Raw genomic sequence first — 19,929 nt, forward strand, 5'->3', positions numbered from 1 at the left:
AACACACATCACACGCTAAATATACATGCACATGAAAACACACTTATACACACACTCCACATAAATGTGCACACACACATGCACACACACTCCATAAGTTTGTATTCATAAATGTGCACACAAACTCAACATAAACAAGCACACTCACTTAATATAAACATGCACACAAATGTACACAGACACATACACACTCAACAGAAACTTGCAGACACACACCTGCTGTAGCTCCAGGAGATACTGGAGATGATTTTACCACCAAGGGCTGCTTAAAGATGAAGGTGGGAGAGGCACTGAAGCAAGAAGAAATGCAGTTAACTGTACTGTGTAACACTCTGGTCGAGCTTCTGCTCAAGACCTTCCTATTAGTACACTATTAATGCACTTATCCTGGAACCTTTGGTTTCCCACAAATGGACTTGAGGTTAGGACTCAAAGCCGCATTTCTGACTGAGCCTAACACTTCTCCTGATACCTGCATACCTGCTGCTGCTCCCACTTGGTGGAGTTGTGCAGTCAATCAGTCCAGATGGATCTAAGGGAATTAAGTAACTGATTAAACATCATAATACAATTAAAAATGTATTTATTCTTGATTATTTTATACCAGAGGTTCCCAACCATGCAGCATAAAAGCACAGTACCGGAAAGATCCAGAAGCTCCAGCGGACGCACGAAGTCCGGCTTGCGCACCTCAAACCATCCCAGCAGCTCTGCCATGAAGCTCATGATGTTGACCTTAAAGTGAATGCACACTGAATGTCTGGCCATGTGATCAGCCTAGGTGAGGCTATGCTAATCTGACATCCTAAAATGATGGTATTCATTTTAGATACAGTTCAGCTGCTGCATACTAATAAACTGTCTCACACAGATAATACAGACTTTTCAGCCCCTGTCCACCTTTCAGAACAAATCCTTCAGACTAACAAAAACAAAGACTAAAGGGCTCCAGCAGAACATGCACACACACTTCCTGTCCCATAAGTCAGTTTGCTAACTGAAGGCTCTTTGTACCCGCAGTGCAGGCGAGGTGTACAGCAGATCCTCCACAGTCAAGGGGCAGCAGCTTTGTAGGCAGGTGTTACAGAAATCCCGAACCAGCTGCAAGTTATATAGGCTGTCTGCCACTGACATGGTGTCCTTCAGGCACACATCTGAGAGGAAAGATACACAGCAGTGTAAGCTACACTCTAAGGGCAGCAGACTGGGGCAGTAGTACATATAATACATAAATACCCTCTAAGGGCAGCAGACTGGGACAGTAGTACGTATAATGCATAAATACCCTCTAAGGGCAGCAGACTGGGACAGTAGTACATATAATGCATAAATACCCTCTAAGGGCAGCAGACTGGGACAGTAGTACGTATAATGCATAAATACCCTCTAAGGACAGCAGACTGGGACAGTAGTACGTATAATGCATAAATACCCTCTAAGGACAGCAGACTGGGACAGTAGTACGTATAATGCATAAATACCCTCTAAGGGCAGCAGGCTGGGACAGTAGTACGTATAATACATAAATACCCTCTAAGGGCAGCAGACTGGGACAGTAGTACGTATAATGCATAAATACCCTCTAAGGGCAGCAGACTGGGACAGTAGTACGTATAATGCATAAATACCCTCTATGGACAGCAGACTGGGACAGTAGTACGTATAATGCATAAATACCCTCTAAGGACAGCAGACTGGGACAGTAGTACGTATAATGCATAAATACCCTCTAAGGACAGCAGACTGGGACAGTAGTACGTATAATGCATAAATACCCTCTAAGGACAGCAGACTGGGACAGTAGTACGTATAATGCATAAATACCCTCTAAGGGCAGCAGACTGGGACAGTAGTACGTATAATGCATAAATACCCTCTAAGGACAGCAGACTGGGACAGTAGTACGTATAATGCATAAATACCCTCTAAGGACAGCAGACTGGGACAGTAGTACGTATAATGCATAAATACCCTCTAAGGACAGCAGACTGGGACAGTAGTACGTATAATGCATAAATACCCTCTAAGGACAGCAGACTGGGACAGTAGTACGTATAATACATAAATACCCTCTAAGGGCAGCAGACTGGGACAGTAGTACGTATAATGCATAAATACCCTCTAAGGGCAGCAGACTGGGACAGTAGTACGTATAATGCATAAATACCCTCTAAGGACAGCAGACTGGGACAGTAGTACATATAATACATAAATACCCTCTAAGGGCAGCAGACTGGGACAGTAGTACGTATAATGCATAAATACCCTCTAAGGGCAGCAGACTGGGACAGTAGTACATATAATGCATAAATACCCTCTAAGGGCAGCAGGCTGGGACAGTAGTACGTATAATGCATAAATACCCTCTAAGGGCAGCAGACTGGGACAGTAGTACGTATAATGCATAAATACCCTCTAAGGGCAGCAGGCTGGGACAGTAGTACATATAATACATAAATACCCTCTAAGGGCAGCAGACTGGGACAGTAGTACGTATAATGCATAAATACCCTCTAAGGGCAGCAGACTGGGACAGTAGTACGTATAATGCATAAATACCCTCTAAGGGCAGCAGGCTGGGACAGTAGTACGTATAATGCATAAATACCCTCTAAGGGCAGCAGGCTGGGACAGTAGTACGTATAATGCATAAATACCCTCTAAGGGCAGCAGGCTGGGGCAGTAGTACATATAATACATAAATACCCTCTAAGGGCAGCAGACTGGGACAGTAGTACGTATAATGCATAAATACCCTCTAAGGACAGCAGACTGGGACAGTAGTACGTATAATGCATAAATACCCTCTAAGGACAGCAGACTGGGACAGTAGTACGTATAATACATAAATACCCTCTAAGGGCAGCAGACTGGGACAGTAGTACGTATAATGCATAAATACCCTCTAAGGGCAGCAGACTGGGACAGTAGTACGTATAATGCATAAATACCCTCTAAGGGCAGCAGACTGGGACAGTAGTACGTATAATGCATAAATACCCTCTAAGGGCAGCAGACTGGGACAGTAGTACGTATAATGCATAAATACCCTCTAAGGGCAGCAGGCTGGGACAGTAGTACGTATAATGCATAAATACCCTCTAAGGGCAGCAGGCTGGGACAGTAGTACGTATAATGCATAAATACCCTCTAAGGGCAGCAGGCTGGGGCAGTAGTACATATAATACATAAATACCCTCTAAGGGCAGCAGACTGGGACAGTAGTACGTATAATGCATAAATACCCTCTAAGGACAGCAGACTGGGACAGTAGTACGTATAATGCATAAATACCCTCTAAGGACAGCAGACTGGGACAGTAGTACGTATAATGCATAAATACCCTCTAAGGACAGCAGACTGGGACAGTAGTACGTATAATGCATAAATACCCTCTAAGGGCAGCAGACTGGGACAGTAGTACGTATAATACATAAATACCCTCTAAGGGCAGCAGACTGGGACAGTAGTACGTATAATACATAAATACCCTCTAAGGGCAGCAGACTGGGACAGTAGTACGTATAATGCATAAATACCCTCTAAGGGCAGCAGACTGGGACAGTAGTACGTATAATGCATAAATACCCTCTAAGGGCAGCAGACTGGGACAGTAGTACGTATAATGCATAAATACCCTCTAAGGGCAGCAGACTGGGACAGTAGTACGTATAATGCATAAATACCCTCTAAGGGCAGCAGACTGGGACAGTAGTACGTATAATACATAAATACCCTCTAAGGACAGCAGACTGGGACAGTAGTACGTATAATGCATAAATACCCTCTAAGGGCAGCAGGCTGGGACAGTAGTACGTATAATGCATAAATACCCTCTAAGGGCAGCAGACTGGGACAGTAGTACGTATAATGCATAAATACCCTCTAAGGACAGCAGACTGGGACAGTAGTACGTATAATGCATAAATACCCTCTAAGGACAGCAGACTGGGACAGTAGTACGTATAATGCATAAATACCCTCTAAGGACAGCAGACTGGGACAGTAGTACGTATAATGCATAAATACCCTCTAAGGACAGCAGACTGGGACAGTAGTACGTATAATGCATAAATACCCTCTAAGGACAGCAGACTGGGACAGTAGTACGTATAATGCATAAATACCCTCTAAGGGCAGCAGACTGGGACAGTAGTACATATAATGCATAAATACCCTCTAAGGGCAGCAGACTGGGACAGTAGTACGTATAATGCATAAATACCCTCTAAGGACAGCAGACTGGGACAGTAGTACGTATAATGCATAAATACCCTCTAAGGACAGCAGACTGGGACAGTAGTACGTATAATGCATAAATACCCTCTAAGGACAGCAGACTGGGACAGTAGTACGTATAATGCATAAATACCCTCTAAGGACAGCAGACTGGGACAGTAGTACGTATAATGCATAAATACCCTCTAAGGACAGCAGACTGGGACAGTAGTACGTATAATGCATAAATACCCTCTAAGGACAGCAGACTGGGACAGTAGTACGTATAATGCATAAATACCCTCTAAGGACAGCAGACTGGGACAGTAGTACGTATAATGCATAAATACCCTCTAAGGACAGCAGACTGGGACAGTAGTACGTATAATGCATAAATACCCTCTAAGGACAGCAGACTGGGACAGTAGTACATATAATGCATAAATACCCTCTAAGGGCAGCAGACTGGGACAGTAGTACGTATAATGCATAAATACCCTCTAAGGACAGCAGACTGGGACAGTAGTACGTATAATGCATAAATACCCTCTAAGGGCAGCAGGCTGGGACAGTAGTACGTATAATGCATAAATACCCTCTAAGGGCAGCAGACTGGGACAGTAGTACGTATAATGCATAAATACCCTCTAAGGGCAGCAGACTGGGACAGTAGTACGTATAATGCATAAATACCCTCTAAGGACAGCAGACTGGGACAGTAGTACGTATAATGCATAAATACCCTCTAAGGACAGCAGACTGGGACAGTAGTACGTATAATACATAAATACCCTCTAAGGGCAGCAGACTGGGACAGTAGTACGTATAATGCATAAATACCCTCTAAGGGCAGCAGACTGGGACAGTAGTACGTATAATGCATAAATACCCTCTAAGGGCAGCAGACTGGGACAGTAGTACGTATAATACATAAATACCCTCTAAGGACAGCAGACTGGGACAGTAGTACGTATAATGCATAAATACCCTCTAAGGGCAGCAGACTGGGACAGTAGTACGTATAATGCATAAATACCCTCTAAGGGCAGCAGACTGGGACAGTAGTACGTATAATGCATAAATACCCTCTAAGGACAGCAGACTGGGACAGTAGTACGTATAATGCATAAATACCCTCTAAGGGCAGCAGACTGGGACAGTAGTACGTATAATGCATAAATACCCTCTAAGGGCAGCAGACTGGGACAGTAGTACGTATAATACATAAATACCCTCTAAGGACAGCAGACTGGGACAGTAGTACGTATAATGCATAAATACCCTCTAAGGGCAGCAGGCTGGGACAGTAGTACGTATAATGCATAAATACCCTCTAAGGACAGCAGACTGGGACAGTAGTACGTATAATGCATAAATACCCTCTAAGGGCAGCAGGCTGGGACAGTAGTACGTATAATGCATAAATACCCTCTAAGGGCAGCAGGCTGGGACAGTAGTAATGGACAACTGTGGCCATAGCACAACCATTGGAAAGGTCCCGTATGCTGGTGACAAGCGGAAATGTTGGCGTCTGTTTGGGAAGAATCTTGTCCTTCCTGTAGCGGATCTGGGAAAGACAGAAGTATGGAGATGATCTCAGTGTGGTGGGGGTTGGTTTTGGTGGAGTTAACATGCTAAAGTACCACAATAACAATACTTCACTAACCCCATTGACTGCAGCTGCTCATACATCCCTATTACCAGCTCACATCACTCTTTTAGGATAACAGCTCACCTTCACCACTCCACTAATTCTTTACAATCAGCATATTTATGAAAATTAGCCATAATTTTATTTACTGTCTGTTTTTATATATTAATACATTAACTCCCCCATACACACAAAACACAGAACTAATGCCTCAACATATGGCCGACACAGTACAGACGAAACAGCAGCCAACCCGCTGTTTTACACAGAACACAGAGAACATGCCACAAGAACATAATGATCAAATTGTGCTCCAGAACTGGAACTGGAGCACAATGAGCGTTTATGGTCAACAAACAAAATTTAGACTCATATTTTTAACTTTAAAAAAAATAGTTATTTAATTTTATTCAAGATTAATTCAGTAAAGAAGGACATTGATTATATATCTGCTGGTCCAGTTCCAGGGTTTTAGAGAGCAGTGAACAAAGGGATGAAACAGGAAGATGGTATCAGAGGCTGAAAGTAAAAAGTCCAGCACATTGCAGCTACAGGTCATGCAAGGTGAAAGGAAAAGACAGTAAGTGAAATGATTCAGCAGAGATATTCTCTGTGACGGTGCTTAGCAGCAAAGAAAAGTCAAACACATCTCTGGTTTACATATGCTGTCCTTATTGTATGTGCCCTATGTTTGCTCTAGTTTTCCATTTGAGTCTGTCTCACTATATTGGTCTGTTATGACTGAATCAAACTATAACCAAACAATAAGAAGTCCCTGGTGCCAGGTGAAGCTTCAATAATGTCTGGTATTCAATCAGCCAGAATGCTCCCATGTCACATCCCGCGTCTCTTGCATCAAAGCCTCTGGCTTTCAGAGCTGTTAGCAGAACAGCACCCATCTCCATCAAGATGCACATCAAGACAGACAACCCATCTCACCCTCTTAGGTCAGCAAGCCAATGCACCTAGCGATCTCTTCATCAAAAAGACCACAAAGTCTCACTCTAGGTGTTTCAGATGTGTGGTTTCTTTGATAGTGAAATTGGCTACCCATTCACATCTGTTCATCAGAATCCCTTCAACATTCAAGAAAAGCTTTAACACCCATTTATTCTAGGAACACCTCAGCTAGCTCATCTGACCAGTTTTCTCCATCCACCCATTTTCCGTAACTGCTTGTCCTATTCAGGGTCATTGGGTGTTCAGAGCCTACTGGTGCAATGCACAGAACAACCTGTGATGGGGTTCTAATCCATCACAGGGCACACTCACAGACCATTTACTTACACTAGCACATCTATGGACAATTTAGAAACTCCAATCGGCATGTTTTTAGACAGTGGAGGGAAACCAAAGTACCTGGAAGTAACCCAACAACAACACAGGGAGAACATGCAACTCAACATGGAACCCTGGCAGAAACTTGAACACAGGTCCCAGAGGTGTGAAGCAACAGTGCTAACCACTGGGCCACCATGCCATCCCCTAACCACTTTTGTCTTCAGTTAATATCCTTCATCTGCTCTCTTGTGTAACCTGGGTCTTTTCACATAGTACTACCTGTCTTTGATTGAATATCTCTCTTTTTAGGCTCTTGCTATGTTTTTTGTAACATGTCACATAGCTCTTGCTCAGATGCTAACTTGTGCTTGTTCCTCAGCATTGATTGGAAGCTCAGCCCAGCTGCACTCATGTCTAGTTGGTTCTTTGACGGTCGTATACTTTAGATTTACAATCTGCCTCACATGTACTTCGCTTTGGACAAAAATACCTGCCAAATAAATAAATGCAATGTAATGTAACGTAATGTAAAACAAAATGAAAGATTTGTGTGTCTTTGTGTTCATGCGCCTGGTTGCATCCAGCTCAATGTTGGAGATGTAGGCTGAAGAGGAAGGTTGATACATTACCACAGGTGGTTTATTCCCAGACTCCTTCAAACAAAAAGCGATGGCATGCTGAATGCAAATGGCAAAGAAAGGAGAAGCGTAAATGCCATGTTGCCAGGGAGATCCACACAGTCACATGGGGTAAAGGCAAGACAAAGCAAAGACACGTTCATGTGATCAGGCATGCAGCTCCCTGATTGGCCAGGTTGCACTGGATGGAGAGGTGTGGCATGGAATACTAGAACTGCAATGACTCCAATTATCTCGTATGGCCACACACCTCCTACAAGCATTCAAATCAACTAATTGGTTGAGAAGCATCTGTGGGTGGGCGTAACCTTCATGGTCTGTTTTTTAAAAGTTATTTCATGCAAAACAATCAGAGTAGCTTTATGAACAATAGGGAAGGTCAGCAGCATTGTATTATTAAATGCCAGAAGCAGGCTAACATCACTCATTAACTATGCAAATATACTGTCTTTGGGGAGGGGGTTGCACAATAAATAGTGTAGGCTGTGATTTGTAAGGCTAGAGTTGAAATTCACGTTGTTAGCCATAAGACAAAAGATTAAAATGCTTTCTACAGAACATCTCCACTAAGCTACGAAATTTAAAAAATAAAGCTGTTCTTCACACAGAACAAAAAGGATTAAATTTGCTAATCATAAAATACATAAAAGATAAAACTGTTACTGACAGGGTAGTGAATAGAGCACAGGGGTCAGTGTTACTGACAGGGTAGTGAATAGAGCACAGGGGTCGGTATTACTGACAGTGTAGGGAATAGAGCACAGGGATCAGTGTTAATGACAGTGTAGTGTATAGAGCACAGGGGTCAGTGTTACTGAAAGTGTAGTGTATAGAGCACAGGGGTCAGTGTTACTGACAGTGTAGGGAATAGAGCACAGGGGTCAGTGTTACTGACAGTGTAGTGTATAGAGCACAGGGGTCAGTGTTACTGACAGTGTAGGGAATAGAGCACAGGGATCAGTGTTACTGACAGTGTAGGGAATAGAGCACAGGAGTCAGAGTTACTGACAGGGTAGTGAATAGAGCACAGGGGTCAGTGTTACTGACAGTGTAGGGAATAGAGGACAGGGGTCAGTGTTACTGACAGTGTAGGGAATAGAGCACAGGAGTCAGTGTTAGTGACATGGTAGTGAATATAGCACAGGGGTCAGTATTAGTGACAGTGTAGGGAATAGAGCACAGGGGTCAGTGTTACTGACAGGGTAGTGAATAGAGCACAGGGGTCGGTGTTAGTGGCAGGGTAGTGAATAGAGCACAGGGGTCAGTATTACTGACAGTGTAGGGAATAGAGCACAGGGGTCAGTGTTACTGACAGTGTAGTGTATAGAGCACAGGGGTCAGTGTTACTGACAGTGTAGGGAACAGAGCACAGGGGTCAGTGTTACTGACAGGGTAGTGAATAGAGCACAGGGGTCAGTGTTACTGACAGTGTAGGGAATAGAGCACAGGGGTCAGTGTTAATGACAGTGTAGTGAATAGAGCACAGGGGTCAGTGTTAATGACAGTGTAGGGAATAGAGCACAGGGGTCAGTGTTAATGACAGTGTAGGGAATAGAGGACAGGGGTCAGTGTTACTGACAAGGTAGTGAATAGAGCACAGGGGTCAGTGTTAATGACAGTGTAGGGAATAGAGCACAGGGGTCAGTGTTAATGACAGTGTAGGGAATAGAGGACAGGGGTCAGTGTTACTGACAAGGTAGTGAATAGAGCACAGGAGTCAGTGTTAGTGACATGGTAGTGAATAGAGCACAGGGGTCAGTGTTACTGACAGGGTAGTAAATAGAGCACAGGGGTCGGTGTAATGGAGTGTGCCAGAGCGGATGAGTTAGTCAGGGCAAAATGATAAGACAGCTTCACGGAAATCTTCAAAAAATAGACTTTTCCTTTATCAATATCCTTGTAGGCTACCGGCAGGACAAAACACAGCACAATCCCATACGTCCTCTCACGGCAGAGGTAGAACTCCCAACTGAGCCACGCAGGACATATTTAAAATGCTAGGCAATAGCATCGATCACTCCACAATCAATCAACTGTCAAACCCAAGCCTTTACCATTTTAAACATTTCGCCTGCACAGTATACACTCCAGAACCAATGTATTAAGGCATAAAAACATCAGGTAGCACAATGTTAATAAAACAAAAGTACCATACGGCCCACCTGCTCCAATGAGCTCTCCCACCGTGAAACGTGACCCGAGCACAGAAAGACTTCGTCCGACCTGCACTCCAGTTTCCTGGAGCACACCCGGAAGACTACCCTCAGTAACTTGACACAAACATCAACAAAGTAAGTTATAATACACCAAAGCATGCCATAGTGTCTTCTGTTCATGACCAGTGGGAAAACCGCTGATTTACAGGGTCAGACATGCTGCGCTCTGTCACAGTCGATGTTAGTGGCAGGGTAGTGAATAGAGCACAGGGGTCGGTCTTAGTGACAGGGTAGTGAATAGAGCACAGGGCTCAGTGTTACTGACAAGGTAGTGAATAGAGCACAGGGGTCGGTCTTAGTGACAGGGTAGTGAATAGAGCACAGGGCTCAGTGTTACTGACAAGGTAGTGAATAGAGCACAGGGGTCGGTGTTACTGAAACGGTAGTGAATAGAGCACAGGGGTCAGTGTTACTGACAGTGTAGTGAATAGAGCACAGGGGTCAGTGTTAGTGACAAGGTAGTGAATAGAGCACAGGGGTCAGTGTTACTGACAGGGTAGTGAATAGAGCACAGGGGTCAGTGTTACTGACAGTGTAGTGAATAGAGCACAGGGGTCAGTGTTACTGACACTGTAGTGAATAGAGCACAGGGGTCAGTGTTAGTGGCAGGGTAGTGAATAGAGCACAGGGGTCAGTGTTACTGACAGGGTAGTGAATAGAGCACAGGGGTCAGTGTTACTGACAGTGTAGTGAATAGAGCACAGGGGTCAGTGTTACTGACAAGGTAGTGAATAGAGCACAGGGGTCAGTGTTACTGACAGGGTAGTGAATAGAGCACAGGGGTCAGTGTTACTGACAGTGTAGTGAATAGAGCACAGGGGTCAGTGTTACTGACAGTGTAGTGAATAGAGCACAGGGGTCAGTGTTAGTGGCAGGGTAGTGAATAGAGCACAGGGGTCAGTGTTAGTGGCAGGGTAGTGAATAGAGCACAGGGGTCAGTGTTAGTGGCAGGGTAGTGAATAGACCACAGGGGTCAGTGTTAGTGACAGGGTAGTGAATAGAGCACAGGGGTCAGTGTTACTGACAGGGTAGTGAATAGAGCACAAGGGTCAGTGTTACTGACAGTGTAGTGAATAGAGCACAGGGGTCAGTGTTACTGACAGGGTAGTGAATAGAGCACAGGGGTCAGTGTTACTGACAGTGTAGGGAATAGAGCACAGGGGTCAGTGTTACTGACAGTGTAGGGAATAGAGCACAGGGGTCAGTGTTACTGACAGGGTAGTGAATAGAGCACAGGGCTCAGTGTTACTGACAGGGTAGTGAATAGAGCACAGGGCTCAGTATTACTGACAGTGTAGGGAATAGAGCACAGGGGTCAGTGTTACTGACAGGGTAGTGAATAGAGCACAGGGGTCAGTGTTACTGACAGTGTAGGGAATAGAGCACAGGGGTCAGTGTTACTGACAGGGTAGTGAATAGAGCACAGGGGTCAGTGTTACTGACAGGGTAGTGAATAGAGCACAGGGGTCAGTGTTACTGACAGTGTAGTGAATAGAGCACAGGTGTCAGTGTTAGTGACAAGGTAGTGAATAGAGCACAGGGGTCAGTGTTACTGACAGGGTAGTGAATAGAGCACAGGGGTCAGTGTTACTGACAGTGTAGTGAATAGAGCACAGGGGTCAGTGTTACTGACACTGTAGTGAATAGAGCACAGGGGTCAGTGTTAGTGGCAGGGTAGTGAATAGAGCACAGGGGTCAGTGTTACTGACAGGGTAGTGAATAGAGCACAGGGCTCAGTGTTACTGACAGGGTAGTGAATAGAGCACAGGGCTCAGTATTACTGACAGTGTAGGGAATAGAGCACAGGGGTCAGTGTTACTGACAGGGTAGTGAATAGAGCACAGGGGTCAGTGTTACTGACAGGGTAGTGAATAGAGCACAGGGGTCAGTGTTACTGACAGTGTAGGGAATAGAGCACAGGGGTCAGTGTTACTGACAGGGTAGTGAATAGAGCACAGGGGTCAGTGTTACTGACAGGGTAGTGAATAGAGCACAGGGGTCAGTGTTACTGACAGTGTAGGGAACAGAGCACAGGTGTCAGTGTTATTAACAGGGTAGTGAATAGAGCACAGGGGTCAGTGTTACTGACAGTGTAGTGAATAGAGCACAGGGGTCAGTGTTATTGACACGGTAGTGAATAGAGCACAGGGGTCAGTGTTACTGGCAGGGTAGTGAATAGAGCACAGGGGTCAGTGTTACTGACAGGGTAGTGAATAGAGCACAGGGGTCAGTATTACTGACAGTGTAGGGAATAGAGCACAGGGGTCAGTGTTACTGACAGGGTAGTGAATAGAGGACAGGGGTCAGTGTTACTGACAGTGTAGGGAACAGAGCACAGGGGTCAGTGTTATTGACAGGATAGTCAATAGTGTTATCATGTCTTATTGACAGTGATTTGATTCCCCCAATTGTAATATAATCAGACCCACAAAGTTAGAGGAACAAAAAGTGACACTTACAGGAACTAGTTTCCAGTACCACCGGGTTGGACACTGCAGGTGAAGTGGGAGAGGAGGGGAGAGAGGAGCAAAACAGAAGGTAAAATAAGGAGAGAGAAGGGGAAAGAAACAATAGTCAGGCCAGATTTCTGTCATTTTAGAAAAGAGACAATTTGGCATTTGGTAAATCAGCAGTTATACATAATTATTTAAATTGTTATATTCAGAAACATTTTCTGCAAATAAAATAGCAAGACAATACCTGCATAAGTGGAATCCATAACAGAGTGTCAAATAGCCAGAATTAAAAGAGATGAAGTTAGAAGAGATGTGCCTCAATCTGTGCTGCTGGACATACAGGTTAGCTCTAACCCTGTCAAAACATTTCACTGAATATCTTTCTGTCTAGTGAATGTTGCTGAGAAATTTTGATGCCCTTGGTGCCATTTACCCCACTGCAGCTTGCAACTCTTTGTTTTGTAAATACACAGTATTGTGCAAAGGTTTTAGGTAGTTAATGAAAATGAAAAAGCTATTTATCTGGTTTGCAGGTGTGTATATTTGCTCTGGAAGAAAAGATAAATTATCACTAGAACATCGAAGAATAACACAATAAAAACTCTCATTCATTTATTCATTCATTCATTCATTTACTCAATTGATTGATTGATTAGTTATTTTGTTTGTTTTATCATTTTCTTTCACTGCCTAAGACTTTTGCACAGTACTATACATTCTATGTATAAAGACGTGCAGATACATACAGTGCATATACCCTTGGAAATTCAGCTGCTTTTGTTGCTTTTTATTTTAATTTTCATTGCTGTAGCAAGAGGAGAAAGAACCAGGAGATGGCTTCTTTATTTTGAGAATAACATGGCAGTTATAAAAGAAAGGAAGAAATTCCAGTTGCCGCCAATACAAAAGTGGACCTGTTTAAACTGTGGCAAGAAGAAAAATAAAGCTTCAAAATAAAAGTACATCTGCCTTGAGCATTCTGACTTACACATGCCCCACCAAAATTCACAGAGGCAGAGAACACCTCTTCTAAGGGGCTCTGCTCACCCACCCTGATCTGCTCACGGTATCGCCCACAGGAGCAGGCACAGACTGGGCTATTGCTGGCACTGGGACTGGAGAGCGTGGGCAATCCCTACAAGGAAGCCGGCCTAGTGGCACAAGTGAATCCAAATTACTATGGGCCAGCTTCAAATGGTTTACGAAAAGGTGGTTGGCTTTACCGATTTGTCCCTGAGCCATACAATGTGAAAATGCTTGTCATACAGGCTTGTCAAAAGATCATGATGGACATCATGCTGAACAAAAACAAAACTGGCATTCCTCAGCTTTGGAGGAACGTGAGATTGATATCCATGTTGCATCATGGATTTGCACAGAGTGAAAGCAGCTGCAGTGTCCCACAAAACTGAGCATTGCAGTGTGGCTGACCAAGGAACGGACGCATCGGGGAGAAAATCTCCAGACACCTGCAAGAGCTGTCTGTAAAGCAACTATGCAGAAACTGCAACCAAGTAAAACCCAGGGCAACCTGTCTAAGAAGTACCCTGAAGAGATGCACAAACGGCAGTCTTCAGACAGTGGTAAAAGCCCTCACATAACCCAGGTGATAAGTGGTGGTGAGATGAAGGGTGATCCCTAGCTCACTGGCAATTGCACCTCAGACATAAACTGCAACTTGTGATTGGAGGAGAGGTCGGCAGGCACACCAAAACGAGAGACTCAGGTGACAATTAAAGCCCTAGCTACATCTGTCGTTGCTCTGGATGCTAACAGTACTACCTCTGAACAGCTAGATGTACAATCAATGATTGTCATTGTCATGGAAATTGACACCGGACCTACCAAATTCACGTGAATGTGGTCAAAACGACATTCAAAGATGGCAAAAGACGCCAAAGGGAGCCTTCATGTGCAGCTGAATCTGTGGCACAAGGAGGACGTTCACGAAAGTGTCTGTGTCACAGAGAAAACACGGCCCAGAAACAGAATCCTCAATAAACAGTAAACTGCTTGGCTCCCTGATACCTATGCAGATACAGGATACTGGTTTTGTCGTTTCATGGCAGCTTGAAAGAGCAGAGCAGAATGTACTTCTTAGCGTGCACACCAAAACATGCATGATAAAAACAAAAATTGGATTTTGAGTCAAAATCCAGAGCAACAAAAAAATCAGCGGGTCCACTGCTATCCAGTGCAGGACTGCTTGCTGGCAATGCAAATCTTGTCCACTTCTTTAGCTAACTCTTGAAAATCCATAAGCGGGGCGCTTGCTAGAGCTGAGCGAACAGGAGCTGGCATTTGCTGCATGAACAACTCCCTAAAAATGAAACAGGGGTGATGTCTACCTTGCAAGCCCAGACAAGACAGCATGTGGTCCAGGAGTTCAGAAGGTTTCTGGTCTCCTAAGCTGGACAGGGCAAGAAGCCAACATGCCCGCTCTAGCTTGGATGGTTCAAAAATTGAAAGCAGCAGCGACTTAAAAGTCTCATACTTGTTGTCCACCGGAGGATCTTGGGTAGCAGTATTTTGTGTCATCCTGCGTGATGCCCCGCACAGAAAACTGTGCCTCAGCCTGTGAGAACCACACAATGGCATTCTCACACCTGAACTCCGGTAAAGCCATAGCGTTAGCAGTCATATTATAAGAAATTTCTTTGAAAACATACAAAGAGACATTGCGGCCATTGATATACAGTAGCAAGAGGAGAAAGGACCAGGAGATGTTTTTTTCATCTGTTTATCATAAATGATAGGAACAAATCCAAGTTGCCTTCAAGACAAAAGTGGCCCACTTAAACTGCAGCAAGAAAAAAATAAAGCTTCAAAATAAAAGCACATCTGCCTTGAGAATTCTGACTAAGCAAGTGCTATAATCCATCCACATCTTCCAAAAACTTATTCCACTATAGCGTCATTGGATGGCCAGGAACCTATCGTAGACAACACATTGTACACGACAGGCAGCACTCTGGAAAGAACGCCAGTCTATCTCAGGACACAAGACAGGGGGCGCCCAGGATGGAATGCCAGTCCATCGCAGGACACAAGACAGGGGGCGCCCAGGATAGAATGCCAGTCCATCACAGGACACATGACAGGGGGTGCCCAGGATAGAATGCCAGTCCATCACAGGACACATGACAGGGGGCGCCCAGGATGGAATGCCAGTCCATCACAGGACACATGACAGGGGGGGCCCAGGATAGAATGCCAGTCCATCGCAGGACACAAGACAGGGGGCGCCCAGGATGGAATGCCAGTCCATCGCAGGACACATGACAGGGGGGGCCCAGGATAGAATGCCAGTCCATCGCAGGACACAAGACAGGGGGCGCCCAGGATGGAATGCCAGTCCATCGCAGGACACATGACAGGGGGCGCCCAGGATGGAATGCCAGTCCATCGCAGGACACATGACAGGGGGCGCCCAGGATGGAATGCCAGTCCATCGCAGGACACATGACAGGGGGCGCCCAGGATAGAATGCCAGTCCATCACAGGACACATGACAGGGGGGGCCCAGGATAGAATGCCAGTCCATCACAGGACACATGACAGGGGGCGCCCAGGATAGAATGCCAGTCCATCGCAGGACACATGACAGGGGGCGCCCAGGATGGAATGCCAGTCCATCGCAGGACACATGACAGGGGGCGCCCAGGATGGAATGCCAGTCCATCACGGAACATTCAGTATTCAATAAGAAGATAACTTTTTTATACATTTACGCTTGTATGGTGTGTGAGTATATATTGTGATATACATGAATGAGTGTCTGAATGGTTTTATAGAAAGCAGGTGTAAAGGGTAGTGTGTGTGTTTGAGGGTGTGCTTGCTCACCGAAGGCTGGACAGGCTGCAGATCCGTACTGGGCTGAGGTCTCTGGATCGTATCTCCTTCTGTGTTCTCTCTCAGCTTTTGTATCAGCTTTGGACAAAACAACCACACAAACACTTGGTTAATTTAGCTAAAATCAGCTCTATTGCGTCGATTTGATGGACCCAGTACTGAGCTTGGTCAAGAAGATACACTGATAGAGTACTAAGCCTGAGTCAGCCTGTCCTACATGTCCAGTACTAAACCTGATCAGTCTGATACTCTATTTCAGTACTAAGCCTGGATCAGTCCATCATACATACCCAATACTGAGCATGGTCAGTCTGATACTGATTCAGTACTAAGCCTGGGTCAGTCCATCCTACATACCCAATACTGAGCATGATCAGTCTGATACTGATTCAATACTAAGCCTGGGTCAGTTCATCCTACACACCCAATACCGAGCCTGGTTCAGTTAGTCATACCCACCCTGTTGATCCAGTAGAGTACACCGTTCTCCCAACTAGCTCTGCCCCACAACTGCTCCACTACAGCTGGCATCTTCACTTTGCTGACTGTTGCTATGGCATCCACCGACATGAGTGCATCGATCAATGCCAGATGAGCACTCTACAACAGTCACAGGAGAGGGGAAGTCAGAAACATTCAAGAGTAATATGAGCACTGGAGGGAAAATATAGAAAAAGGCTATAAAAAAAAGATTGGCAAAGCTTCACAGGATCACATAATTCATTGTTTCAAAATGGTAAAAATTGTAGCACATCGTTTCTGGCCCCAAGTTCAAGGCATTCTACCTAATTCTGCAACTGGTTGAGTTGACTCACTGAGGTAAGTAAGAGCCCACTTTCAACTGGCTTATTTCATCTGGAATGGACCAAGCAAAGCCCAGACTTGAAAGTCTGTAGTATGAAAATAACCCACTGATGTTCTTTCCAACTTGTCAAAAAAATGCATATGCATCTCCAAAGACTATGGATATGCATCCCCAAAGACAATGCTTACACATCTCCAAAGACAATGGATATGCATCCCCAAAGACAATGCTTACACATCTCCAAAGACTATGCATACACTTCTCCAAAGACTATGCATACAAATCCAGGACTTTTGCCTTAAATGCTGTGAGTGAAAGGTCTCTCTACAAAGTACTCCTTTTGAAAATAAAAATTCAGCGTTTCATATCTGAAAAAGAGTTCTATATATTGAATATGTTTGTACTTTATTTGGTTAATGGAACTGAACGAATCAGAAATCCACACACAAATAAAAAATTTTGGATTTTAACATCAATAGAAACTGCATCTCCTTCAGGCAACTAACGTTGGAACAACAACAAGCATCACCATCACTAGCAGTCTGCACTGCACCACCAGGAGGCACCACTAACAGTATCTTCGTCACACCCAGCAGTGTCCACAAGGTGTCTCCACTGTACCATTAGCCATCCACTGCAGGCTGCTGGCATGTGTGGAGCGTATCTGAGGAAAAGCAAGTGCAGAGCAGAGCAATGCCAACCGACAAAAGGACACACACACACAGTCACTCATTTACACACACACACACACACACACACACACATACACACAGGTTTGTAATTATATTTTGTGGGGACTCTCCATTCATGTTATGGGGAAAACTGTAATCCCAACCTGACAACCTTAACCTCTACCCAGCCCTAAGCTTGACCATAAGTAACCAAACAAAATACGAGACTTTTGGAATTTTTAGTTTTTCGATTGCATTCACAGATCTTTTTGGAGACCTGAAAAAAATCAAAACATCACAACATGAAAATTACAGGTTTTTATCAAATTATCAGGAACCTTTGGTCCCCACAATGTAGAGTAAACATAATGCACACACATACATTCACACACACACATGCACAATCAAACACAGTAACACAATAGCAATAGCCTAGCATACTGTCCAGAGTATCCTCTGCCTCCTGGGCCGACGACCCACTACAACGCCCAGCATATTGTCCAGAGTATCCTCTGCCTCCTGGGCCGACGACCCACTACAACGCCAAGCACATTGTCCAGTTTAACAACTGCGTCCTGGGCTGACGACCCACTACACCGCCCAGCATACTGGCCAGAGTATTCTCTGCCTCCTGGGCCGACGACCCACTACAACGCCCAGCATGCCGTCCGGAGTATCCACTGCCACCTGGGCTGACGACCCACTACAACGTCCAGCATGCCGTCCAGAGTATCCTCTGCCTCCTGGGCTGACGACCCACTACAACGCCCAGCATGCCGTCCAGAGTATCCTCTGCCTCCGGGGCTGACGACCCACTACAACGCCCAGCATGCCGTCCAGAGTATCCTCTGCCTCCGGGGCTGACAACCCACTACAACGCCCAGCATGCCGTCCAGAGTATCCTCTGCCTCCTGGGCTGACGACCCACTACAACGCCCAGCATGCCGTCCAGAGTATCCTCTGCCTCCTGGGCTGATGATGCACTACAGCCATATACGATAGTCAGTGTAGAAGATGGCAGGATGAGGAAAGTGTGAATTTCAGGGAGCTGTTTGTAGCTTATGCACGTACAGTGCTACATTTTTGGGCAGAAAGAAAATAAAAATTTGATTAAATTTTCCCCCTGGATTCTCTGCATTAGCTTCTTCCCAAATTCCCACCCTCTTCCCCCAACATCCTTCTCTTCTAGTCCATAATTACCAGTAACAACAACAGTTACAGCAAGAAGTGCCAGCCACTGGCCACACCCACCAGCCTGTCCCATTGGCTGAACAGGCTGTAAATCCTCAGGTAGCTTTTTATTTCACAAAGACTCAGTAAGCAAGTGCCCCACAAGCCTGCCCAGCACCCAGTCCATGCAAGCATTGAACACAGTAGGAGCAAGAACACACCCCTGGCGAACCCCAGAATCCACTGGGAAGAACGCAGAGGTTCTGCCTCCAATGTGCACATCATTCACAGCATCAGTGTGCAGGCTGGCCAAGACATCCAGCAACTTTGGGATCCCACAAAGTCTCAGGATGTCCCAGAGAACTGCTCAATCAACAGAGTTGAATGCTTTACGAAAATCGACAAAGGCTGCAAAGTTCATGCATCATATTAAAATAAATTAACATAAAAAAATCTTAGAATGCATATAAAAATTACAATCAGAACAAATAATGCACTTGGAACAGCACTTTGTAAAGCCTTCAGGTGAAATGTGACTGTCCAAATGGTGTATACAATGAGCCATGTTAAATCACACTGTTCACCTTTGCAGAATGTACTGATCCATTACATACACATACACCAGTATATAGTGTGCCTTTTTAGTTACTAAACTGCTTAAATGCCTGGGGTATAGCAGGGCATACTTACGCATGACTGACCTAAATGTGACACATTTCTCTGTTCGTTATGGTCACCATAGCCTCCAACCACACCAACGAAGCCACGTTCATTACAATGGTCCACCTCAGCATCTTCTACAGTCACACACATGTCCTGCAGCTCTAGCTCCACATAATCTCTTTAAATAATGCTTCGATATTTGCCCTTCTGTACAAGGAATAAGCAACCATGTCATGGAGTCCCTGCTTAAGTATCCTCACCCAACCATGAGGGTTTGCATGCTGGTTCCTCAAACCCCAGAAGTGGCA

At 44.9% G+C, this 19,929-nt stretch overlaps 1 protein-coding gene across 4 annotated transcripts in view; it reads right to left on the reverse strand.

Annotated features, from left to right (window-relative positions):
• Nucleotides 1-19,929, reverse strand: part of LOC111835402 (calmodulin-regulated spectrin-associated protein 3) — a 31,381-nt gene that overhangs the window by 6,293 nt on the left and 5,159 nt on the right. For 3 of the 4 annotated variants that reach the window (XR_011991646.1, XM_023795669.2, XM_072711775.1), the window contains exons 3-11: nucleotides 16,772-16,912; nucleotides 16,304-16,390; nucleotides 12,464-12,496; nucleotides 7,780-7,827; nucleotides 5,647-5,785; nucleotides 1,015-1,154; nucleotides 642-735; nucleotides 481-532; nucleotides 217-290 (exon numbers count right to left, since the gene is read on the reverse strand). Coding sequence is in view for 3 of the 4 variants with exons in the window: in XM_023795669.2 (XP_023651437.2) it covers nucleotides 217-290; nucleotides 481-532; nucleotides 642-735; nucleotides 1,015-1,154; nucleotides 5,647-5,785; nucleotides 7,780-7,827; nucleotides 12,464-12,496; nucleotides 16,304-16,390; nucleotides 16,772-16,912 (808 nt within the window). In the remaining variant the exon portion in view is untranslated. The remainder of the gene's footprint in view (nucleotides 1-216; nucleotides 291-480; nucleotides 533-641; nucleotides 736-1,014; nucleotides 1,155-5,646; nucleotides 5,786-7,779; nucleotides 7,828-12,463; nucleotides 12,497-16,303; nucleotides 16,391-16,771; nucleotides 16,913-19,929) is intronic. The other variant, XM_072711776.1, reaches the window with a different exon arrangement.

Source organism: Paramormyrops kingsleyae, chromosome 5 (assembly GCF_048594095.1).
Source record: "Paramormyrops kingsleyae isolate MSU_618 chromosome 5, PKINGS_0.4, whole genome shotgun sequence".
Lineage (NCBI taxonomy): Eukaryota > Metazoa > Chordata > Actinopteri > Osteoglossiformes > Mormyridae > Paramormyrops > Paramormyrops kingsleyae.